We start from the raw sequence: 27,005 nt of genomic DNA, 5'->3' as shown, positions 1-27,005 counted from the left end.
CCCTCTTTATGAAAAGAATAATCAGTGGTATGATTTTGAGTACCTCTGTCAGCATAAATGCCTATAGAGAGAGGAAAAAGAAGGTAATAGATCAGACTTCTCATTTTTAATTGAGTATGGGTTATTTAAGTCATTCCTTGAAAGAGCTTTTAAATTTTAAGATGGCATGCTGAATTGTTAGATGTATGTCATAACTGAACTAAAACTTGAACTGTATGAGCTTGATGTAGAACTGTATTTTTTCATGTACTGCATATTCACTTTTAATATATCATGTTTTCTTTTATACTTGTGGACTTTATACCTCTCATATGGTTTTATATAAGAAAGTACAGAGTAGTAAAAGGGCATCGAGTGGCTTAGTGAGTTGAGAAAAGGAGGAAACTTTTGTTATTCTGAGAGAATAGCATGAGCCCAGGCTCAGGCATGGGAATGTGTTGTCCTCTGTAAATGACAGTAAGGAATACTGTAGGATTAATATGTTTGAAAAGTTATATTGGGACCAGATATATCATTCAAGTCTTTCAACAAATATTTATGTGCTGTTTTATACTAGACAGTTTTAGGTTCTACGGACATAGTAGTCAACAAAACCAAGGGCCCTTATCTCACTGAATTTAATATTCTAATAATATTAATTTATCTGTAGCAATAGTGTAGCAATGTTTTTCAAGTTTTTTGACTGCAACCCATAATAGGATGTATGTGTAACATTTCAATCCAATAATCCAATAGTTGAATTCTGTGTGTATTTCAACAGTATGCCCTTAACGTGTGCATTGCACTCTGATGTATTTTTTCTACTCTGTATTTTTCCTTTTAAAAAAAATAAGCTGGTTTGAAGCATTCTGAATAATGTTTGAAAAACATTAGTCAAGAGGGGAGAGAATAATTATTTATATTGTAACAGTAGCAGTATAAAAGAAGAGGATAGTTAATCTTTATAGCAAGGTATGTGTGATTATTTGTGGATGAGGTTTAGAGAGGTTAAGTAACTTGCTCAAAGTTCCCTAATGAGAAACTGGGCCAGATCTTTAATTCAGTTCTATCAGGCTCTAAAGCCCAAGCACTTTATTATACAACTTTCCAATTGATTTTGAAAGTAATAAACTAGGTTTAGGACTCTGGGTGGAGGGTAAGGCCTGTGGTGTTTTTGTTTATCATACAGTGAATTAAGTGTGTACTAGGCCTGCGTGTGTACTGTATATCTACGTATTTGTAGACCCGGTTCTTACTCTCAGGGAATTTGAGACAAAGGAAGATAGACATTGAATGAGTATCACAAATGTTATGTGTGCTATGGGGGAAAAGGATGCTATGGAAGCATCATTGGGGGAACCTAACTAATTTGGAGGGTATGGGAATACTTTTCTGGAAGGGATGTTTAAATGTGCCCAGATTAATGAGTGGGCTTCAGTTAGGTTGAAGGCTCTGAGTGGGAGTGTGGGGGTGGGGTACAGGGGTGGGAGAGCATTCCAGGTAGAAGAAACTGCATACACTAAGGCCTTGAAGCTGAAATGAGCTGAACTGGAAAACACAACAAAACTAGGTGACTGTGATATGTCAGTAAAGGGCAAGAAGAGAGAGCCTTTCAGGGAAGAAGTCATCATTACTGTTGGACGCTGTGATGAGCAGATCAGAAAGATGAATCAGAACATGTCCAGTTGGATTTATAAACAGGGAGATTGTGATCTTGGGGGAATTTCAGAGTCGTGATAAAGAAGAATTCAAATTTACGAGTAAATGGAGGGTGTAGAAGTAGACAACTTCATTGTCTTCCCGTTGTATTTGGAACAAAATCCAAATCCTTAACATAGCTTATGATTGCCCTTTGGTTGTTTTTAAACAAAATTATAGTATGTATATTATAAATTATTATATAAAAGATGAGAGATATTTTTACATGTTTGAAGGCTAATGGAAGTAATCTAATATACTGAGAGAAACTGATAAGGAGAGAGTCAAGATAATTTAAGAAGCAACATTCTTGAGAAGATGGGTGGGAGAAGTGATCCAAGTCATGAGTTCAGGGTTTGACCTTTTGTAGCAGCAGAGATACTTCATCCATTGTGACCAAGGTAAGGAGGAGGACAAATAATATAGCTCTTATAAGAGTGCTATAATAGAGGTGCAGAACAAATACTTAGAGAGCAAAAGACAAAAAATGGTTATGTATTTAAACTTTTATAGGAGTGCTATAATAGGGGTACAGAACAAATACTTTGAGAGCAAAAGGGAGGGAAGATTATACAAGAGGTGAGGGAAAACTCTTAGAGGAAAACATAGGCAGAACAGCACTTTTCAGGATGAATTGCAGCAGTATCTTTTTGGATCCATCTCCTAAAATAAGGAAAATAAAAACAAAAATAAACAATTGGGACCTAATTAAACTTAAAAGCTTTTGCACAGCAAAGGAAACTGTAAATAAAACACAAAGACAGCCCACAGAATGGGAGAAAATATTTGCAAACAATGTGGCCAACAAGGTATTAATCTCCAAAATATACAAACAGCTCATGCAGCTCAATATTAGAAAAACAAACAACCCAGTCAAAAAATGGGCAGAAGATCTTTTCTCCAAAGAAGACATACAGGTAGCCAAAAAGCACGTGAAAAGATGCTCAACATTGCTAATTATTAGAGAAATGCAAATCAAAACTACAGTGAGGTATCACCTCAACACTGATCAGAATGGCCATCATCAAAAAGTCTACAGAAAATAAATGCTGGAGAGGGTGTGGAGAAAAGGGAACTGTCCTACACTGTTGGTGGGAATGTAAATTGGCACAGCCACTATGGAGAGCAGTATGGAGGTGCCTTAAAAAACTATAAATAGAGCTGCCATATGATCCAGCAAAAGCACTCCTGGGCATGTATCTGGAGAAAACCATAATTTGAAAAGATACATGCATCCCAGTGTTCATTGCAGCACTGTTTACAATAGCCAACACATGGAGGTAACCTAAATGTCCATGGACAGACAAATGGTTAAAGAAGATGTTGTACATATCAGTGGAATATTACTCAGCCATAAAAAAGAATGAAACAATGCCATTTGCAGCAACATGCGTAGACCTAGAGATTATCATACTAAGTGAAGTCAGTCAGACAGAGGAAGACAAATATATGATATGTCTTATATATGGAATCTAAAAAATGATACAAATGAACTTATTTACAAAGCAGAAATAGACTCACAGACATAGAAAACAAACTTTTGGTTACCAAAGAGGAAAGGTGGGGGGGAAGGGGTAAATTAGAAGGTTGGGGTTAACATATACACACTACATATGTAAAATAGATAATCAACAGCACCTACTGTACAGCACAGGGAAACTACTCAATACTTTGTGATAACCTGTATGGGAAAAGAATCTGAAAAAGAATAGATATATGTATATATAACTAAATCACTTTGCTGTACATCTGAAACTAACATACACGTTGTAAATCAACTATACTCCAATATAAAATAGAAATTAAAAAAAATAATAAAGAATAGAAGAGGTGAGGGGATTGGGAGAATGGTAACATAATAGATTTACTTCGTGGAGGTATAAAGAATTTTAAGAAGGAAATAGGGCATTAATGGAGATCTAGGAGGATAAAGCCTGACCCACCGTTGGTTGTGGCAGCTAGGTCAATATGAGAAATTAGTATTTTCATCGGAGTGATATGGGCTGGACTACGTAGTGTACCAACAAATGGTTATTTTCTTAGGAAAAATACTGCAGTAGAACATGGTTGTTCATGATTAATTCTTTCATATGGCCTTTAAAAATTATTTCTAATAGAAATGTTACTTATTCTTACATATTTCTCTTTTAGCCAATAACTTTGTAAGTCTAATACTTCTAATAATTTGCCTGTAGATTCATCATTATTTCTTAAGGAGAAAATTCTAGAATATTTTCTTTTAAACATAGGTCAAAGCTGTGCTTAACTTTATGGTTTATGCTACATACTGAATTTTGAGAATATAACCCAAAGGAAATTGCTTTTTACAAATAGGCATTTACATGAGGGAATTTACTGTGATATACTTAGTAAAGCCAAATCTTAGAAAGAACTCAAGTCAAATTGAGGAATATTTAAGCAAATCCAGCCATACTGCCCTTCTTGCTGATCTATTTTTCTGTGAACATGCCAGGCAAGGCATTTACTTATCTCAGTACTTGCTCTTTCTGCTGCCTGTCATTTTCTTCCTCCAGACAGCTGCATGACTGGCTTTCTTACTACCTCATCCTCTCTTTTATTTTGTTCTTAGCACTTGGTACCACATACATATTAGAAATATAGTTAGATTAAAAAAAGTCTCTATCTCCCCACTGGAACGTCACCTCCTTGAGAGCGGGAACTCTGTTTCGTTCACAGCTAAATTTCCAGTGCTTAGAATAGTAGTGTCCGACACACAGAATTAGCTCATTAAATATCTGTTGAATGAATATTATTACACTAGGATATGATATTGGTTAGAGATTTTTTAAAATACTAAATAAAAGGGGTTCAGCATAGAGTAATTTGTATACCTAAATTCAGTAAAATAAATGAAAAATATAAATCAGATAAAGTAAAAAAGAAATAAAATAGTATAAACCCAAAAGGACAAAGAACAGAAGAGGAGGTATCAACAGATAAGAATTCACGTTTTGGAAGAAAGCAGATGGACCAGTTTTAACTGATTAACTTAGGTTTTCACTTTTTTGCATTCAGCTCGGTGCCTGCAGAGAGGGAAGTTAATAAGGAACAAGATGGATATTCCCACAAAATCCCAGAAAGGCTCAGGAATTTCAGGTTCCAAGGGCCTCTGAAGATAGGAGTGCTGAATGCAACTAAAAATTGTAAGATTTGTTAAAAGTCTAGAGTAGTTTAGACCCTAGATTTTCCTTCTCCATCTAGTATAGCCAGCAAAAAACTGGATGTTCGTTATTTGAAGAGGGCAAAAGCAGAGAAGTTAGCACAGCTGTTGGGAGGTGGGGCAGGGGTGAAGGGTCTTAGCGAAAATGGGAAGTTGAATGAAAGTTTATATATTGAATGGTGAAATCACCAGCCCTGTTTGTCTTCTTTGCTCCCAGAATGCTTGTTGCCTTACTTAAGTTGAAACATTCTTCTTTGGGAAAACTTAACCCAAGGGAAATAATGTAGAGCACTGACATTTAGTGGGTTCCCCCCTCAGAGAATGCCATCATTGGGCATTCCCAGTTGTTAGGACTCTGCACTTTCACTGCTAAGGTCATGGGTTTCATTCCTGGTCAGGGAGCTAAGATCCTGCAAGCTGCATGATGTGGCCAAAAAAAAAAAAAAGAATGCCATCCTGCACTGAGGCCCACCAGTTGCCAAGCTTTATCCAGCCTCTAATATGTTTTGTAACACCTCACACTTATTCTTGAACAGAAGTTTGAAAATCACTGTACTTGAGAGACCAAAATAAATAGTCAGAAGACGCTCAGAAGAGACAGATAGTGCTGAGAACAGAAGAAAATTTAAAGTAAATTATAGAGAGATAGCAGGAGATACGGCAGTGAAAAAGGAATATTGATTACTCAGAGAATAAAAAATGGAAGTTAAAAATTTGACTCACAGGGCTTCCCTGGTGGCGCAGTGGTTGAGGGTCCGCCTGCCGATACAGGGGACACGGGTTCGTGCCCCAGTCCGGGAAGATCCCACATGCCACGGAGCGGCTGGGTCCACGAGCCATGGCCGCTGAGCCTGCGCGTCCGGAGCCTGTGCTCCGCAAGGGGAGAGGCCACAACAGTGAGAGGCCCGCATACCGCGAAAAAAAAAAAATTTGACTCACATTAAAAATCCAGTAAAAGAGTTTTGGCAGAGTAGAATGAATCAAAGAGTTAGAAGAAAAATGTGGGGAAAGGTAAGAAAAGTAGAGGATCAATCCGGGAGGTCTAACACCTGAGCAGTGTGAATTCAACAAAGAGAAAATCAGTAGGAGGAAATTATCAAATAAATAATAGATACAGAACATAAGAACTGAATGATGTAAATAGATTAAAATAGGCCTTCCAAATGAATGCCTTGCAGAAGGAATGGAAAGGACTCACCTTAGGGCACATCATTATGCAATTTCAGAACACCTGGGATAAACAGAAACTAAAACCTTCTGTGGAGGAAAAAAAGGTTACATATCGAGGATAAGAAGTAAAAAGACATCAGATGTTCTCAACAGCAACGTCAGATGCTAGGAAACAATGAATAAATTCCTTCAAAACTTTTAAGAAAAAATTATTTTCATTCTAGAATTTTAAACTCACAATCTGTCATTCAGTTATGAGGATTTTAGAATTGGAAAGTCTTTTTTTCACCCTACATACCCTTTTTCAGAGTTACAGAAAGGATTCTCTACAAAAGGGAGTAAATCAGCAAAGAAAAAGATTTTATTATAAATGAGATTCAACCAAGGGGACAAGTGAAGGGAATTCCTTGGATCAAAATGAAGAGACAAACCTAGACAGGACAAGCCAGTCTAAACTGTTGCAGAAGGTTAGATGGTTTCAGAAAGGATGGCTACGGAAGGGAAAATAGAATTGATAAGTATGAGTGACAGTTGCTTTTGAAGGACCTTTATAAGACCTCAAGGATGTGGGGTCATTTTTCAAAGGCAATGAAACATATGAAAATGAGGAAATATTTAAAGAGAAGCAAGGAAATGTAATTATAGTTTACAAGATAGCTTGAAAAAAATGTTTACATGGTCATAATAATATAAACTTGAATATTGATTCAAGCCCAACCTGATAGAACTGTATTGGGAGCACATGAGAGGAAAGCTGTGCATGTATGTTTGGTATAATAACTAAACCCATATCTTCTCTAATAGCAAAAAAGATCTAAAATGGAAAAGTCAAGAAATAAAATAATGCCCTCAGATAAACGCTGTGTTGATTACCAGTTTTTTTGAAGTTAAAGTCAACAGATTTTTTTCTTCCTCCTCTTAAAACCTCTGCAAAACAAATTCTAAATGCATTGTAAAGTTCACTTTTATTTTCGTTATTAATTTTAAAGTATAACACCTTAAGTTTGGATAACAATTTCCAGGGAATTAATTGTTCGCAGTGGTATCTTCATTTATGTGAATTTATAGTTTTTAAGACTTTCACATGCTTTTATGTCATCCGAAGTTTTCAACAGCCTTGTGAAGCAGATAATACAAGTATTACTAGTCTTATTTGGAAGTGAGAAAAGTAAGACTGACCTAGAATCTCATGCTATTAAGGGAGAGAAGTAGGACTCACCCTCCTCTACCTCTTTGTTCTTTCTAATATTTACCACACTGTACTTTGTCTTATGGTGAAAGAAAGATCTGGAAATTCTAATTCCTAGTCTCTTGTATTTTGCCTTTTCTAATTTAGTTATAGCTTAGCTGTCGTTTTCCTTTAAAAAAAAAAGCTTTATTGTGGTAAAAACACATAAAATTTACCTTAATCTTTTTTTTTTTGCCATGCTGCACAGCGTGTAGGATCTTAGTTGTGTGTCTCCCCACACACACCAGGGATCAAACCTGTGCCCCCTCCAGTGGAAGTGCAGCATCTTAACCACTGGACCGCCAGGGGAGTCCCTTCTTAACTATTTTTAAGCGTACAGTTCAGTAGTGTTGCATATATTAACGTGGTTTAACAGATTTCCAGAACTTTTTCATCTTACAAATCTGAAACTATACCCATTAAAACAACTCTTTTCCCCCTCTCTCTACTCCTTCATAACCACCACTTAGCTTTCTCTTTCTATGAATTGGACGACTCTAGGTAGAATCATGTAGTACTTGTCTTTTTTTGCGACTGGTTTATTTCACTTAGCATAATGTCCTCAAGGTTCATCCATGACAAGATTTCCTTCATTTTAAAGACTGATGATATTCCATTGTATGTATATATCACATTTTATTTACTTCTTCATCTGTTGGTGGACATTTGGGTTGCTCCTTTGGTGGTTGTGGATAGTGCGGCTATGAACATGGGTATACAGATAGCTAGCTCTTTGAAACCTGGCTTTCAGTTAGTTTGGATATATACTCAAGTGGGATTTTTGTTTTTAATATTTATTTATTTTGGCTGTGCTGGGTTTTAGTTGCAGCGCGTGGGATCTTCATGGCTGTGTGTGGGATCTTCATTGAGGCTTGTGGGATCTTTTAGTTGTGACATGCAGGATGTAGTTCCCTGACCAGGGATTGAACCTGGGCCCCCTGCATTGGGAGCGCGGAGTCTTAACCACTGGACAGACCACCAGGGAAGTCCCTGGGATTTTTGGATTATATGGTAGCTCTATTTTTAATATTTTGAGGAAACTCCATTTGGTTTTCTGTGCCATTTTACAATCCCACAGTTAGTGTACAAAGGTTCCAATTTCACCTCATCCTTGACAAAACTTGTTATTTTCTGGGGTTTTTTGATAGTAGCCATCCTAATCGGTGTTGATGTGATATCTCATTGTGAATTTGATTTGTATTTCTGTGATAATTAGTGATGCTGAGCATCTTTTCATGTATTTGGTGGCCATTTGTTTATCATCTTTCGAGAAATGTCTAAGTCGTTTTTTTATTTTTTAATTGAGTGTTGTTCAGTTATGGGAGTTCTTTATGTATTCTATATATTAACTACTAATCAGACATAAGATTTGCAAATATTTCCTCCTCTTCTGTTATTTGCCTTTTAACTGTGTTGATTGTGTCCTTTGATGCATGAAAGTTTTAGTTTGATGTAGCCCCATTTGTCTATTTTTGCTTTTTTTGCCTGTGCTTTAGGTATCATAGCCAAGAAATCATTGCCAAGTCCAATATCATGAAGCTTTTCCCATATGTTTTCTTCTAGGAGTTTTATAGTTTTAGGGTTTATGTTTAGGTTTTTAATCCATTTTGGGTTAACTTTTGTGTATGCTGTAAGATAAGGATTCAGCTTCATTCTTTTGCATGTGAATATCCAGTTTTCCTAGCACCATTTGTTAGAGACTGTCCTTTCTCCATTGAGTGATCTTGGGACCCTTGTCCAACATTTATTTCTGGGCTTTCTGTTCTATTCTATTGGTCTGTTTGTCTTTATGCCAATACCACACTGTTGTCTTCTTCCTTTTGATAGTTGGTTTTTAACCCTTTGCCATTTTATGTTGCTAGTTGGAAGTTATTGGTTGTTGTTAAGAGTAAACTGGTACTAGTAATTGCCACATTATGAAGTATATGTTAGAATAACTTATTAAAAATAACTTTAGTGTTTTTTTCTTTTGGCCATGTGATTTTTTTAAGTAATCAGAAAAATGATCTCCCTAAGGGTAAGGCTGGCGTTAGCTCTTTTTTTTTTTTTTTTTTTTTTTTTTGCGGTATGCGGGCCTTTCACTGTTGTGGCCTCTCCCGTTGTGGAGCACAGGCTCCGGATGCGCAGTTTCAGCGGCCGTGGCTCACGGGCCCAGCCGCTCCGCGGCATGTGGGATCTTCCTGGACCGGGGCACGAACCCGTGTTCCCTGCATCAGCAGGCGGACTCTCAACCACTGCGCCACCGGGGAAGCTCCTTAACTCTTTTTATAACACTGTAATTGCAGGGTGTGGAGTAATTGATCATTTCTGAAGATGCAGGGGTGTGGTAAATTTGCTGATTCCAGAAGAAACCCTTATGTCCCACTTAAGTATGCAGTTAGAATAGAACAGGTAGTAAATGAATCAGAATGTAACAACTTTCCGTTTGTTTTTTTCACAGTATGCTTTGAAATAAAAAGATACAAAATAATGACTAATTTGTATCTGGAAGATTAGTCTTCAGATGTGTCTTTTCTTTAAAGGAGGGGGCAAAAGAGACCAAAATAAGTTGAAAAGCTTCTGCGCCTTTTCCTAGGGTCTCAACTGGTAAACCCGGAAAAGTTTATGACAATAATCAGTCATTCAAGTAGAAGGGAACTATTTTTTCTGGTAGTCTAATGTTGATACTTTGGGATTGTCCTTTATCGTGTACCAACTAGATTTGGTTGTTTTATTTCTTCTCAGATTCCTCTTGCTCTCCACGCTGCTAACTTTCATTTCACTTCCCCAATGCAGACCCTCTTCATTCTGGTCAGTCTTATTTCCTTCTTGGCTTGCAACCAGTCCTAATTTCCATCTTCTTGCCTACTGTTAATAAGAAGGGTTGTTCTGTCAAATCAAGTGGGCTATTCGCTATTTTGGAATAATTTATCATTATTTCTCTATTGTTCCAAAATCTGTAGTTTTTCAAAGTGAAGACCAAATTCTATATTTCATGAAGGTTTGCTAGATGCCTATAATGTTCAATTGATTTTTCTAAACTTTGACTTTGTTTCATTTGAAATTTTGTCTCTAATTGTTTTGCATGTTTTTTAATTGCTCTCCAACTACTAATAGTTAATAAGCCTTAGAGTGAGGACCTTATCTTATACCTATGTATTCTCTATAAGGAATGTAGTAAAGTGCTGGATATGCATCAAGTATTGAAAACTTTTTTTTGTCCCCACCTGACCTTCCCCCACTTTCCTTCTTCTCCTTTCCCTCTTCTTCTTCTCCTTTTTAAAAAATATTCCTTAGATTTACCTGGTTATAACTAATTCTTCCAGTGGCATTCAGCCTCAAAGTTCACTTGATTTAACATTTTAAATTTATCCTTTCTTGGGAAAAAATTTGCTTCATACTGCATTTTGAAATAGTGGACATATTTTAAAATCTGGATATCAAATCTACATGACAATTTAAAAGATGCCTTCCATACACACAGAAAAAACCTAAAACTAGTAAGAAGACAAACTCAAAAATGTTTTACAATGTGTGTCATTTTCTAGTTTACAGAGAGCTTTTGCAAACCATTCATAAAAAATGCAGTAGAAAATATAGACAGGGCTTCCCTGGTGGTGCAGTGGTTAAGAGTCACCTGCCAATTCAGGGGACATGGGTTGAAGCCCAGGTCCAGGAAGATCCCACATGCTGCGGAGCAACTAAGCCCGTGCGCCACAACTACTGAGCCTGCGCTCTAGAGCCCACGAGCTACAACTACTGAAGCCTGCACACCTAGAGCCCGTGATCCGCCACAAGAGAAACCACCGCAATGAGAAGCCCGCGCACCACAACGAAGAGTAGCCCCCACTCGCCGCAACTAGAGAAAGCCCACGTGGAGCAACAAAGACTCAACTCATCCAAAAATAGATAAATAAATAAACAAATAAATAAATTTAAAAAAAGAAAATATAGACAAAGGATGTGAAATAGTGTTTAAGGGGAAAAAGGAAATAGAAATTCAACATACTTGTAGTTAAAGAAATGCAAATCAAAATGAGGTACTACTCTCTTTTTTCCTTTTTTTAATCAGATGAGCAAAAATTGTTTCATGATACCTAGTGCTGACAAGAGGAGATGGAAAAATGGACATTCTCATGTCCATGGCTCATTAGTGGGTTAGTTAGGAATGCATTTTTCTGCAAGTAATAGAAAAACTCATCTATTGATACTAGTTTAAGCAAATAGGGACTTATTTTCTTACACAGCTGGCATTGTGTTATTAGCAGCTTGATGTCAGGGCTGGCATTTCTTAATTTTCTTGGCCAGTTCTTTTGACTGCTTTGTGAATACAAGTTGTTTCAGATATGTTCACATTCAAAGTAAGAAGAAAGTGGTAGAGCCTACACTATTTGCTGACTGTCCCTTTTATCAGAAAAGCAAAATTGTTCCCAGAGCTCTGCAGCAGATGTGCTTTTCAGACTCATAATCCTTACATGGGGTTAGGTATATTGCTGCTCTGAACCAAAACAATGTTTTATTAGGAAGATGGTGAGAGAAGATGGTGAGAGGGAATGTTGGATAGTCAGCTAAAATTGTCTTGTCACACGGCTGGTACAACTTTTTAAAAGATAAGTTGTAAGCGTATTCCCAAATTTAATATACACAGATCTTTGATGCAACAGTTCCATTGTTCAGTTTACCCATGAATAAGTTTCTGTTCCTCTGAATCATTCAGAGAACATGGTAGAAGTACAACTTTCTGGGCCTGAGCCTAGAACTCAGAATCATTGGCGTTGGGGCCAATGAATATGTATTTAAAAAAAAAAATAGCTTACTAGGTGACTATTATGTGGAGCTAGGTTGTGTAGACTATAGAGAAACCCAGATTTTTAAAGTAGGAATAAAATTGGAAAAAAAAAAAATTTGTAACCAGCCAACCACTGGCATGTCATATCTGGAGCTCGTTTTTCTTAAAAACAAAACAAATGAAACAAAATACCTCTTTTTTTTTTTTTTTAACTTCAGTTAAATAATTGCAGATAAGCCAAAAGAAGAAAGCGTCAGCCCAGTTATATGGGGAGAACAGCCATTAACACCAACTAATATTGTTAGTGTATTTTATTTGATATAAATCCTTACAGATCTGTGTGTAGCATGCATATAATATATATGTAGTGGTTATCTTTCTATATCAAGACAGGTGCACATATTTCCTTTTAAATTATTATTATTCCATTGTACAAACATGCCACCTACTAAAGCAGTGTTCTTAATACTACCCTCTTTTTTCGCTATAATAGTGTTCTAGTGAATGCTTTTAAACAAATAAATGTTTTTTATCTGATTATTTACATAACATAAAATATGCACAATTGCCATTTGGTATATTTTGTGCGACTGTCCTCCAGAAATATCTTTTTCCTTGTTGCCAATTTGATATCTCATTGTTTTAATTTACATCTTTATTAGTAAAGATTCAGTCCTTTCATATGTGTATTGGCCACTTGCATTTCTTTCTTTGAATTCCTTTAGTCTTAATCCTTTTTTACATTATATTATGCAATATTAACTATGTATTCTGAGTATATTTTAGGAGTAAATCAGTTTTATGGTCTGTTTAGTTTTGAGAATAATCCCTAATTTAAAAAGAAGACATGCTCTATAATGATTCAGTTTCCATTTAAACTGTTAGTCGAAGAGATGAAAGTATATTGTAGTATTACCTTACAGGATAAAAGAATAATTCCTTATTATTTTATGGCCTTAACCATAAGATGACTTAATTTAAAAGATTTTATGAAGTGACTATCCAGATGGTAAAACTTTCATAAATTTTTTTTATGATTTTTTTTTAAATTTATTTATTTTTGGCTGTGTTGGGTCTTCGTTTCTGTGCGTGGGCTTTCTCTAGTTGCGGCGAGCGGGGACCACTCTTCGTCGCGGTGTGCGGGCCTCTCACTGTCGCGGCCTCTCGTTGCGGAGCACAAGCTCCAGATGCGCAGGCTCAGTAGTTGTGGCACACAGGCCTAGTTGCTCCGTGGCATGTGGGATCTTCCCAGACCAGGGCTCGAACCCGTGTCCCCTGCACTGGCAGGCAGATTCTCAACCACTGCGCCACCAGGGAAGCCCTACGATTTTTTATCTTTTGGCTGCGTGGCTTGTGGGACCTAAGTTCTCTGACCAGGGATCGAACCCGGGGCCCTAGCAATGAGAGCACAGAGTCCGAATCACTGGACTGCCAGGGAATTCCCTTATAACTATGTTTTTATTTTTTTATTATTTCTTTTATAACTATGTTTTTAATAACACTTACTTTAAAAATCACTCTTTAATTTTAAAACCTTAATGTGTATCTTCTATAATAAAATCAAACCTAGCTGCTAGGATTTAAAATTTATAGATATATTTCAACAGTATAACCTTCTTAAAAATCTATCCTGAGCTAAGTTATGAATTTCCCTCTGAAACATTTATATCCATGACCAGAATTTGTTTTGTTAGCTAAAGCCTCCAGAACAGATATTAAAGATACTGCTGTTTTTCAGGATTGGTAGCAAGATAGCATTCAGATATTAAAATTTAGATTCTTAGCTAGCTAAGGAGCACTGAATTCTAGATATGATTGCTTCTTTAGGGAGCAGGCTCAATACTCACTGTTTTATAGATGAAGGAGCTAGTTTTTGCTCAGTCAACAATAAACTGGCTGAAGTTTGGAAAATTTGTTACAGAATTTAATTTGTAATATAAAAACTAATAAACCTTCTGATTATGACTTACAGGAGTAAGTCATAATATATGACTTAAGAATCAAATTAATATATTCCTTTAATAGCTAACTTGGGCTTTTAAAAGGTGGTTTTGATGATGCCAAATAAACATTTGGAAGATGTTTCTCTTTATGTTTCCACAGATCATTAACTGAAGAAAAAATAAACAGCCATGCAAAATTCTCACATGGATGAGTACAGAAATTCCAATAATGGCAGCACAGGCAACAGTTCAGAGGTAGTGGTAGATCAGTCTACTGATTTCAGTACTGAGATTATGAATGTTACAGAAATGGAACAGTCACCTGATGGATCTCCTAATGTGAATACAACTACGGAAGAAAATGAAATAGCAAATACTGTGGACCTTCCAGTGACAGAAACAGAAGCAAATTTCCCTCCAGAATATGAAAAGTTTTGGAAAACTGTAGAAAGTAATCCTCAGGATTTTACAGGCTGGGTATATTTGCTTCAGTATGTAGAACAGGAGGTTAGTAACTATTTAAATGGGATTAGAGGGGACAGAAAAATCAAGTAATATCAGACTAGGCCTTATTGTTTTGTAATTAAAGTTGCCTCTTTTATAATTTTCAGATTAAGTTGAACATTTTAGATAATATTTTTTTAGCTTCAAAAATAACTTTCATAGCATTTGTACATTATGGAAAGTATTAGAATCAAAGTCTAATGTTTGTAATAATTGGTGTGTGTATGTATGTGTGTATAAAATTGCTGAAATAAAAAAATTACTTTGCTGTTTGACAGAATTAGTTCCTTCTGTTTCAAAGGATAAGATTGCATTGTAGGAAAAAGGGCTGCTGTGTGTGTGGTTTTTAAGCCTGCCGTTTATTTTGAGATAATAACAGGCATACCTCGTCTTATTGCGCTTCACTTTATTGAGCTGCACAGATACTGCGTTTTTTACAAATTGAAGGTTTGTGGCAATCCTGCGTCGAGCAAGTCTGTTGATGCCATTTTTCCAACAATATTTGCTCATTTCCTGTCTCTGTCACATTTTTGGTATTTCTTGCAGTATTTCAAACTTTTTCATTATTATGTTATGGTCATCTGTGATCAGTGGTATTTGATGTTACTATTGTAATTATTTTGGCATTTTTTAGCAATAAAGTCTTTTTAAATTAAGGTATGTACATTGTTGTTTTAGACATAATGCTATTGCACACTTAATAGACTACAGTATAGTGTAAACAGAATTTTTGTGTGCACTTGGAAACCAGAAAATTTGTGTGACCTGCTTTATTGCGATAATACGCTTTATTACAGTGGTCTGGAACTTAACCCGCAATATCTCTGAGGTATGCCTGTACTTTTGAAAGGAATAATAGTTTTTGTGACAAAAATTTCCAAGATGTTTAAACACCTTGTTTTATTTTCATCAGAATCACTTGATGGCTGCCAGGAAAGCGTTTGACAAATTTTTCATACACTATCCGTATTGCTATGGTTATTGGAAAAAGTATGCAGACCTCGAAAAGCGGCATGACAACATTAAACAATCAGATGAGGTGCGTACATTACTGAATAAAGTTATCTCCATTAGGTACTGTAAGCCAAATAATAACAAAACAGAGACTTTTTTTGGCTGGCAGTACCTACGATTTATGGTCAAACAATTTTATAGGGTATTTTATTTGCATTTGTCACTCTTGTGGCATTTGTAGCTAATATTTTCTCTCTTTGTTGGCAGGTGCGTTAAACCTCTACAGTTTGTCAAGCTTTGCAGTGCAAGCCTCTGTATTACACTGCAGCTTAACAAGTAGGGCAGGGCTTTTCTCTCACTTACATTTATTTCTCATTTTCCAAACAATATAGTTGGTTTGCTAGTCACATTTGCTACGTCTTATTGCATTTTTGGTCAGACGCTGTCATTGATGCTCTAATGGGTCTGTGCCCTATGGTCTGTAACCCAAAGCCTGCCCACACAACCCGGTCAGAATGCAGGGACTGCTGCGCTTTGAAGATCAAGACTCTGCACGTGGGGATCAGAACATTGCCATGTTCTATCCAACCTCCACCCAAATGGTAATGGTAGATTATTTAAACAAAATTCCAGTAATTAGTATTTCTAAGGTTCACCGGATAACACAGTGTTGCCTCTCTGTTAAGAAATAATTAAATATTTGAAGTACAGTTTGTTGTTTTCTTCTTAGGTGTATCGCCGGGGGCTTCAGGCAATACCTCTTAGTGTTGACCTTTGGATACATTATATAAACTTCTTAAAAGAAACATTGGACCCTGGTGATCCTGAGACAAACAGTACAATAAGAGGGTATGTGAAACACTGATACTTAAATGTATTTAAAGATATAAATAAGTCAAGTATTCTGATATTGATAATAGAACTACTCATGAATGCTGAACTAAAAGTTTAACTTTCTTTTTCACTATTAAAAAAAATGATACACATAGTAAACTTATGCATGATTATTAAAAAATGTACATAATAAAGTCCACCATTCCACACACCCTTTTCTTATGTCCCCAATCCCTCTCCTCTCATGGTTAATTACTTGGGGTGTGTTCTTTCAGATACACATAGATGTACATATATGTGTGTATACATATTACACATATTTTTGTTTGATTTCTTAAAAAAATTAACAGAATTTTTAGAAATTCTCCCTACCATTTTCTTTAACCATTGCAAGAGTGTTTTATAGTATCAAGGTAGTATATTTTATTTGACCAAATTCTTATTTATAGGAAATCATTAGTGCTTCAGTGAACATCTGTTTACAAGTCAATGTTTATGTAGAACACTCTAGAAATGTAACTTCTGTCAAAGGGAATCGCAGCTATGTTTTGTCATATGTTCTTTTAAAAGTGGTAGCAATTTTAAACTCCCAGTGTATGAGGGTAGTCATTTTCCCATAGTCATGCCATGTTTTTTTTTTTTTAACCTCCAGTAGTATTTCATTATCTTAGTTCACATACCTGTAGGTTGGTCATCCTGGTTTACCATCTTTTCAAATGCTGTCTATATAAGGCATTTTTACATTGCTTGTTCATGACATTTGCTTATTTTACTTTGGGATTGTCTTTGTTACTGATTATAGGAATTTAAAATGTGTTTTTGGTTTTTATTTTCATCAAATTATTGATATGTACATGTAATTTAAAAAGTTAATGTTAAACTGCTTGTAACAAAAAGTGATTCCCTCCACCTCTCTTTAAATATTTTAGCCGTTTCTTCTGATATTTTCCAACATGTTTAAAACAGTAGCACTCTACTGCTTTCTGCTTCTCTCTCACTACCTATAGACATTATCATTCTGTTATGGTAGATGAGAATTTTTAGTTCACTTATACCCTGCTTCCCATTCCTCATCTTTCCAGTATGGATAGGTTTCATAGCTTTTTGTTTTTCCTGTAATTACCCCTTTCCTTCCCTTCCCCCTTTTTCCCATTTGCCTGGCTTTCTTTAAACATTTAAAATTTTCTACCCCCTTCAACAGCTACTTTCAGTAGTCAGTACTAATATTGACTTTCCACAGCGTACAAATGCTATATAAGTTATTTTTTGAAACTAAAAAATGTATGTATCTAGTGTTATTCTACTTAATCTGAAGATTACAAAAAGAGAATTATGTTCTGAGAAATGTAAATTCCATTTTTTTTTCCTCTTTTTGGAGATAGCCCTCCTGGAACCTCCTCTTCTGTAATCTGGACTGGTTGCTGTATTCTGATTCTGTTGTACAGCAGTTTTGGATTTCCTCATTATCATGGTTCTAGGAGATGTCTTTACCTTTTTCCTGGGTATCAAGCTCTATTTATTAGAGCTTGTTAGATCCTACTCTTTCTTGGTTCATGCCTGCCTTTTAGAGGAGTACATCCCATAACTTCCTGATAAAGGATGCTTGGAATGAAAAAAAATTTTTTGAATCTTTATGTCTGAAACAATTGATGGTCCAGTGGGGTGTAGAATTTTGAGGTGAAAGTAATTTTTCCTTAGGGCTTTGAAGGCATTTCTCCATCTATCTTCCGGTGTTGCTTTTGAGAAGTATTATACCATTCTTTTGATATGTGACTTGTTTTTCTTCATGGAAGCTTTTTAAATGTTCTCTTTATCTTTGTTGTAACTGCAATTGTAATGCTTTGGTGTGGACTTTCTTTTTCTAGTTAATTGTGCTTACTTAGTGGGCCTTTTCAATCTGGGATGTTTTAAAGCACATCTTTCTAGTCTTAGAAATGTTATTATTGTGTACATTCTTATTTTGATAATTTCTTTCTCTTGGTTTTCTCTGTTGTTTTCAATAGTTGAAATAGTTCAAAACCTTCTGTTTTAATCATTTAATTTTCTTACCTTTTTCCTTTTTCTCAATCTGCTAGGATTTGTTCGACTTTTTGAGGTATTTCCTTGAACCTTGTATTGGATTTTTAATAGCTGCCATAAGATTTTTAGTATCTAAGAATCTTTCCTCTTCTTTGAATATTCCTTTTCTTATAGCCTCCTATTCTTGTTATATGGCTGCATATCTTTCTATTTTAATATCCAAATTTTTTACTTTTAAAAATATTTATTAATTATTATTTTAAATACTTATTTTATTTTGGTTGTGTCAGGTCTTAGTTGTGGCATGCGAACTCTTAGCTGTGGCATGCGTGTGGGATCTAGTTCCTGGACCAGGGATCGAGCCCGGGCCCCCTGCGTGGGAGCGTGGAGTCTTAACCACTGCGCCACCAGGGAAGTCCTATTTATTTATTTATTTAATTTTATTTATGGCTGTGTCTGGTCTTAGTTCTGGCACGTGGGGTCTTCATTGAGGCTTGTGGAATCTTCTGTTGCGGTGCACAGCCTTCTCTCTAGTTGTGGAGCGCAGGCTCCAGGGCACATGAGCTCTGTAGTTGTGGCACGTGGGCTCCAGAGTGCATGGGCTCTGTAGTTTGAGGCACATGGGCTCTCTTGTTGAGGTGCTGGCTTAGTAGCCCCGCGGCATGTGGTATCTTAGTTCCCTGACCTGGGATTGAACCCGCGTCCCCTGCATTGGAAGGTGGATACTTTACCACTGGACCACCAGAGAAGTCCCTGGCTGCATATCTTTTTAACATTTCTTTGAGGGTATTAAGGATAGTTGAAATTTTTCCCTACCCTCAGTGCTGTTTTCTCTTTTTTGTTTGTTTGCTTGTTTTCATTTCTGATACGTTTGATCTCTGGATTTCTGCTCATGTTAAAGATTCAATACTAATAAACTGAATGGAAGTTCTGTACTACATTGTTAGCTGGCATAAAGGGCTTCACAGTGCATGATCAGGTGGCTACTCAGGTTTTTGTTGGGGGACTCCCAGTGTTGGAATCTTTATATCTTATTCCTATACCAAGCAGTTTCTTCGTTGAAGGATCATCTGATCTGCCTGGGGAGCATATACCTAGCTTCTGAAATCCCATAGCTGAGCAGGAAAGTGTGTTCAAGGCCTCTTACCATTCATTAAGCAAACCTTCCTCTAAACATTTTGTTCATTACCTGTCATCCTTCCTCTTCCAGCTACTTCCAGTTTTCTTAGTGTCTGGTGCGTTAATTTCCTGAATCACTTTGGGATTCTGCAGAGGAATAACATGTATTTTAACTCTCTTGAAAATCTCAAACAAACATACACGTGTGTGCACGTACCACACACACACGCGCGCGCGCGTGCGCGTGCATGTTCTCTCAATCCCTTATGTGTATTAAACATATTTCCCCCGGTTTTGGCACATCTTTGTTTAGGGTATCTTTATCATATAGAGGTTTTTGTTTTTGTTTTTTTCTTACTGTGGTTCAATTTATAATCTTTTATTGGTTTCTGAGTTTTGTGCCTATCTTGCCAAGAATATATAAATCTTGAATTTTTTTCTAATTCTTTTTATAGGCTTTTTTTTATAGTTCACTTATCTGACATTTAGCTTTTATCTTTTGTGAAACAGATTAACCTTAGTTTGTGTCTTTTGCAAGTCAGAGATTAACCTTTTATTTTTTCCATTTGGAATAGTCCATCTTTTCTGCAATGATTTATTATTTTTTTATTTTTTAAATTAAAAAAAAATTTGTGTGCATTGATTTAAAATACTTTATCATATACTAAATTTTCACATATATATAGATCTTTTAATCCATACTTTTAATTATTGTAGCTTTCTAGTTTCTTTTGATACCTTTCAGGAAAAAGCCTGCTGCTTTGTACTTTTACAAAAATGTTTTGCATCTTTGTATGCTAGATGAATGTTAGAATTTTTTTTCTCTTCCATCCAAAATTTCTTAGAGCTTTGATTGGCATTCAGTTAAAGTTGTAGATTAATTTAGGTAGTGTAGTTTATACTGTTACAAATCCCTCTTGATTCTAATATTTATTTTGAAAACGTACCTAAAATTTTATCCCATTGGGATATCAAATCCAGTGATTAAAATTGCTTACAGAAATCTCTTCAGATGAGCTAAGTATTTTAAAATAAATGATTTTGTAGTAAAGTGTAACTGTGGAATTTTAGAATTAGGAGAGAATTTTGAGAGTTTTAGAATATATGTATATTTCTCATTACCTGACAAGGCAGCTGGACCCCTTGTTGGAGAGTTGTTTTGCCAGAAAATTATTTCTTAAACTGAGATAAATTTTGTCTGTCTTTTGCCCTAAAGGAATCTATTCAACAGACATTTCAAGTTTAACGAATATTTTAGTGTCTACTGTGTTACTCTTATATGTTTGCTGTGTAATTTGCATTGCAAATTTATATCATATAAAACAATATACAGTTACATAAAATTACATTTACCTATTCCCTTTACGTTTTCCCTTTTTTAAGCAACTGTCATATACTTTTCTACTATTCCTTCTTCCTTTTAATCTCTACTTGTATAAAGTTGAATATAATTTTGAATTTAGCATTATCTTCTAAAATTTAGAAATATTTTATTAGTTTCAGGAGTATGACAATGATTTGATACTTGTATATATTGCAAAGTGTAGAAATAATATTTTTAAAGTGATTTTATCTTGGAAAGATAACTTAAGAGGTAATTTAATTTTTCAGAACTTTTGAGCATGCTGTTCTAGCTGCAGGAACAGATTTCCGATCTGACAGACTCTGGGAAATGTATATAAACTGGGAAAATGAACAGGGAAACCTGAGAGAAGTTACAGCTATATACGATCGTATTCTTGGTATTCCAACACAGCTGTACAGTCATCATTTTCAGAGGTGAGTGGAAAAATCAGGTTGTTAACATTTTTTTGTGATTACTCAGGTAATTAATTTCCAATAATGAGGATACTTATTCTCTTGAAATGTAAGATTCTATTAGACGCAAACAGGAATAAATTTTATTGCTCAATAATCGCAAGTTATATACACTTTTAGATTTTGACATTTTCAGTATAGCTTATAAAATGTTTAGGAACTTTACTGGTTTTAGACAGAAGGTTCTTTTTATCTGTTTTATAGGTGAGGAAACGATAGGAATCCTGTCTTTTGTCTAAGATATTTCAGAGTAGTGAAGGAATGAGAGAAAAGAATCTAAGTTTAATTATTCTTCATGGTTAACACAGTACATGGCACATAATAGATGCTTATTTAAAACATAATGATTTACTAAAGGTCCATTCTTGTGATTCACGTAACATCTTATATCCCAAAGAGCAAAGAATGTATTTTATGTAGTAAGTCCTGTTTATAGTCAAACAATCAAAAATAATTTCAGTTTAGTTTTCTACTATGATAATCTGTTATGACTGGTATCATTTCATTTTAATGAGTGCTGTTAAAAAAACTAGTTCTGTGTACTGTGATTTCCATGTTTCTGATGTATTCAAAGTATCCCATTAATAAGGCTCCCACTAATACGGACTTAGTCTTTCTGAACAAGAAAGTTATGAGGACTGTGTTGATAAATGTTTGCTATAACTGCCATATTTCTGTCATAATTTTTATAACTAGTATTGGGGTAGAGCCTGTAAACTTTAGGTAGTTATTAAGTAAGTGATTGTCTAAATTTTTCTTTACTAACAAATTAGAAAACTTTATGAAATGTTTGTACAGAACTGTGGATCAATTGGCTAAGCTATGTAGACCCAGGTTAGAAACCTGGGTTTCTAAAAAAAGCATGTGGACCTGAATATACCATCTGTTTTTCATGAGATGGAGGAGGTGGGCAGGGTTCTAGGGTATAATGACCTAGGGAGACACTTGCTGAAAGAGATTATTAACACAAGGGTTGGCATGTGGAGACGCTTGGTGAATATTTGTTGACTGAATTTAAAAAGTTAAAATATTTTTAATGTTTTTTTAAAAGCCTTTAAAAAAGATTTAAAAAGTTTTCTGGGACAAAGCGGGTTCCTTTCATAAACCAGTTCTTCTAGGGTCTAAAGTATAGGTAAAATATATGATTATAATAATTTTATTGTTGGTAAGAAAAAATATGACTAGGAAACAATTATACAGACAGTATTCTGAGTGCCTTATAACTCATTTAATCGTCACAATTAACCAGGTATAGGTATAGGTACTATTATTTATCTGTATTTTATGGAAGTAGAGGCAAAGAAAGATTAAAGTATTTGCAAAAGGTCACAGAATTAGTAAGTGGGTGGAAGCTGATTGGAACCTAGATAGTGTGGCCCCAAAGTTCTTGGTGTAGTTTTTTTTTTTTTTTAATATTTCACTGGGCTTTTAAAAATGCATGTATGAGTATAATAGAGATTAGTGGATTGCATTACACATACTGCTTTTTAATCTACTCTTTTTCACTTAATGTAATGAGACACACTTTCCTTATGAGTATAGCAAACTCAGAAGTAGTGTTGGTATAAGTAAATCTTATAGTATGTAAGTAAACTAATTCACATGACTAATTGCTTTGAGAAATGCTGAAATGTTTTCTTTTGCCAAATATACTTCTCCTATTTAAAGTCAGTTATTTAGTGCTTGCCATGTACCAGATGATATGCATTTAAGTTGTGGGAATAAAGGCCCAAAGAAGATATGTATGCATTGACTTGGCCCTCAAGTTGCTCAAAAGTGTAGAAGAGGAAGCATGTGCTAAAGGAACTAAGTGCTGTATTAGAAATATTTCTATTGTGTAGGCTTGTATATTGGATATACACTGAACATTATCTCTAAGAATATATCTAATTTAAAGTCCTCCTTAGCATGAGTACTTTTGTGATATGATCTAATTCCTCAGGCCCAGTCCCTGGTAGTTCTTAAACTCTAGACATAACCTGAGTACTGATAATTTCCCAAAGGGCAGTGATGTTTTATGCTTTTATGACTGTAATACCTTTTCCATTTTCCATTTGTCTGGTGAACTCATATTCCTTAAGACCCATACAGCTTAATGTTTTCTCCGTGACACTTTTTCCAGTTCACCTAAACGGAAGTGTCTGTTTTGTCTTTTGTGCCAGCACTCTACCTACATTTATTTCATTTATCTTAGCACTGATAACACTCTTTTGAATTTATGTCTCTTGTATCCTCACATGTCTGTCATTTTCTGAGGATTTTTAATTCTTTTTGGCCTTAATACCTAGGAACAGGTATTTTCCTTTACGGAAAACCCCTAACGAACTTTTTGGCCAACCCAGTATTAGGCACTCAGCCATTCTATATTGAATATATTAGCTTTATAGTAGAAAAAGCTAGTGGAATGTTACTGTTTAGTATTATGCATATTTTATCACCATGTGAAAGAAGTTTATATATATAATGTGGCGATTACTTTATTTTTATTGTATTTTATTTTTTAATTTATTTTTTGGCTGTGTTGGGTCTTTGTTGCTGTGCACGGACTTTCTCTAGTTGTGGCGAGCAGGGGCTACTCTTTGTTGTGGTGCGCGGGCTTCTCACTGCGGTGGCTTCTCTTGTTGCGGAGCACGGGCTCTAGGCACACAGGCTCAGTAGTTGTGGCTCGCGGGCTGTAGAGCGCAGGCTCAGTACTTGTGGCACAGGGGCTTAGTTGCTCTGCGGCATGTGGGATCGTCCTGGACCAGGGCTCGAACCTGTGTCCCCTGCATTGGCAGGAGGATTCTTAACCACTGCACCACCAGGGAAGTCCAATTATTTTAAATTTATGTTCTATAAGTAGTTATTTTTCAGTTTTACCTTATTTGAAGTTTCTTATTTATGTCTTAACAATTTTTAATTTTAATATTTATTTGAGTATTAAATCTATTCATTTTCATACTACACATGTGAGAGTTACTTCCTCATTTAAAGTTTTTTTAAATAAGGCAATCTGTATTTTTGTCCTCCTGGTGATAAAATAGGTGAAGTTAAGCCTCTGTATTCACTGATTTTGCAAAATTTAAATTAGTTTCCAGTGTTATTTACATACGTTTGTGAAAGTCTTTTTTTTTTGGCCATGCCATGCGGCATGCAGGATCTTAGTTCCCCTACCAGGGATTGAACCTGTGCCCCCTGCATTGGGAGCACAGAGTCTTAACCCTTGGACCGCCAGGGAAGTCCCTGTGAAAGTCTTAAAATCCATAAAAATCCAGGTGTCAGTAACCTAAATCAATTTTAAGAAACTTGGGGAAAAAATCCATAAGGTTGGAGCATATGGTACATGTACAACCATGTCTGATAATTAGGTTGAAGAGGTAGGTCTGGGTCAGAGGCTAGGTCAGAATATGAAAGACTTCAAGGAGATTGGATTTTAACCTGAATGCAGGGTAAACATTGAAGTGATTTTGGCATGAGGGTGGGATATGATCCTGTTTACTATTTTATTTTTCATGTTTACTTTTTAATAACTTTTTTGGCTGTGTTGGGTCTTTGTTTCTGTGCGAGCGCTTTCTCTAGTTGTGGCAAGCGGGGGCCACTCTTCATCGCGTTGCGCGGGCCTCTCACTGTTGCTGCCTCTCTCGTTGTGGAGCACAGGCTCCAGACGCGCAGGCTCAGTAGTTGTGGCTCACGGGCCTAGTTGCTCCACGGCATGTGGGATCTTCCCAGACCAGGGCTCGAACCCGTGTCCCCTGCATTAGCAGGCAGATTCTTAACCACTGCACCACCAGGGAAGCCCTTAATAACATTTTTGATAGCAATATTGAGGTGGGGTTAGAAGCTGTGGGACCAGAGGCTGGAAGACTGGTTTATGTTTATCTAGCTGTAGTGAGAAGGGCATGAAGTCATATTTAGAACGTAGACTAAATTGGACCTAATATCCAGTGGAATGTAAGAGATAAGGTAGGTGGAAGAGATTCGGCAACTTAGTGGTTGACAATATCAAGATTCAAGATTAGAAATGTTGGGACTTCCCTGGTGGTCCAGCAGGTAAGACTCCACACTCCTGATGCAGGGGGCCTGGGTTCAATCCGTGGTCTGGGAACTAGATCACACATGTGTGCCGCAACTAAGAGTTCACATGCTGCAACTAAGTGTCCGCATGCCACAACTAAGAAGTCTGCATGCTGCAACTATGAAGCCCGCATGCTGCAACTAAATATCCCACATGCTGCAACTAAGAAGTTGGCATGCCACGACTGAAGTTCCCACATGCCGCAACAAAGATCCTGTGTGCTGCAACTAAGACCCTGTGCAGCCTAAATAAATAATAATTTAAAAAAAAGATTAGAAATGCTGAGGGTGTTGATTTGTGGATGAAAGTGACACACTTATAGACACGTTGTATATAAGGTTCCAAATTGAGATGGTGTAGATACTTTAGCTCTTCAACTTGGTGTTTTTGATTAAAGTTTGTGTGTGTGTGTATATATATATGTATGTGTGTGTGTATATATATATATATATATATAAACTAGTGTGTGTAGATAAATGACATGTTTTTCAGAACACTCTTTGCTTAAAATCTATATTTCTTTATGCAGAGCGTTGGCAGTTGTATATACTAATCTGAAATTTAGGGAAAAGGCTTGGGCTTAAGTTAGAGTTTTAAAGTCATAGTATGCTTATTATTTCAAGCTGTATTAATAAGATTGGACAGAAAGTATATAAAAATAGATGAGAACAAAATGCAGAGTGGAATCATTGGGCATACTAGCATTTGGGGGCAGGCTGGAATCAAGGAGCAGTCAGAGACTTGGAGGAAAACCAAGAAAGTGGTAACTCAGAGCCCAGGGTGAAGAAGATTCTAAAAGGAAGGTTAGTTAACAGCCTTAAGTACTGAGGACATTATTAGGATAGATGCTGTACTATAAAACAAGTATTCATTTAATTTTGCATGTAAGAGGTACTTGGTGACTTTAATTAGGGCAATTTCATTGGAGTGTTTGGCACAGACATGTGAATTCAGGAGTAATTGGGAGGTGAGGAAGGAACTGCAAAATTTGTTGATCATTTATAAGTAATCATTTATAATTTAAACATGGATTGCTGTATTTAATTTTACAGTCACTTGACAGATGAGAAAACCAAGATTTAGAGAAGGGAAAAACTTCCTATAAGTCAAATAATTAGTAATGGACAGAAGTAGGATTTCAATGTATGACTTGTCCACGCCTTCTTCATTCCATTGCAAAGGCAGGAAGGAAATGAAGATGTCTGTAGACTGTTTTATCAAGTGGTAGGTTATTACTGTAGAAAAGGAGAAAGGGTGTGGTGTTTTGGCTTCTTTAAATCAGAGTTCCTTTGAAAGAGTAATGTGTAGTAGAAATGTAATGTGAGATCTAAAATTATACTTCATATATAAAGCTTGTATTTTTATTGTTTTCCTTTAGATTTAAAGAACATATACAGAATAACTTACCTAGAGATCTTCTAACTGGTGAACAGTTTATTCAGCTGCGAAGGGAATTAGCTTCTGTAAATGGGCATAGTGGTGATGATGGTCCTCCTGGTGATGATCTACCATCAGGAATTGAAGACATAACTGATCCAGCAAAGGTAACCAGACTTATTAAAAAAAATCTTTCAGTGCATGAGAAACTAAACTTTATGTCCCTTGACTGCATGTGTGGTATGACTTGTAGCTCATATAAAATCAATTTCTGATTAAGGCAGGTGGGAATTCTTTAGCTTGTTTGATTTAGAGTAGATAATGTGTTTTACTATGAGACACCTGAAAAACTACGTTAG

General features: G+C 35.9%; 1 protein-coding gene across 7 annotated transcripts in view; it reads left to right on the top strand.

Annotated features, from left to right (window-relative positions):
* Nucleotides 1–27,005, top strand: part of PRPF39 (pre-mRNA processing factor 39) — a 37,141-nt gene that overhangs the window by 1,872 nt on the left and 8,264 nt on the right. Inside the window, exons 1-6 of one of the 7 annotated variants that reach the window (XM_060142926.1) lie at nt 15,383–15,510; nt 15,693–15,761; nt 15,865–16,027; nt 16,156–16,274; nt 21,009–21,176; nt 26,648–26,813. In XM_060142926.1, the coding sequence (XP_059998909.1) occupies nt 15,941–16,027; nt 16,156–16,274; nt 21,009–21,176; nt 26,648–26,813 (540 nt within the window). In that variant the 5' untranslated portion in view covers nt 15,383–15,510; nt 15,693–15,761; nt 15,865–15,940. Of the gene's footprint in view, nt 1–14,127; nt 14,475–15,382; nt 16,028–16,155; nt 16,275–21,008; nt 21,177–26,647; nt 26,814–27,005 lie in introns of those variants that run through there. The other 6 variants (XM_060142900.1, XM_060142907.1, XM_060142917.1 and 3 more) reach the window with 6 other exon arrangements.

This window comes from Lagenorhynchus albirostris, chromosome 1 (genome assembly GCF_949774975.1).
Source record: "Lagenorhynchus albirostris chromosome 1, mLagAlb1.1, whole genome shotgun sequence".
Classification (NCBI taxonomy): domain Eukaryota; kingdom Metazoa; phylum Chordata; class Mammalia; order Artiodactyla; family Delphinidae; genus Lagenorhynchus; species Lagenorhynchus albirostris.
The sequence above is the reverse complement of the archived record's forward strand: the minus strand, read 5'-3'. Positions and strand labels throughout refer to the sequence as shown.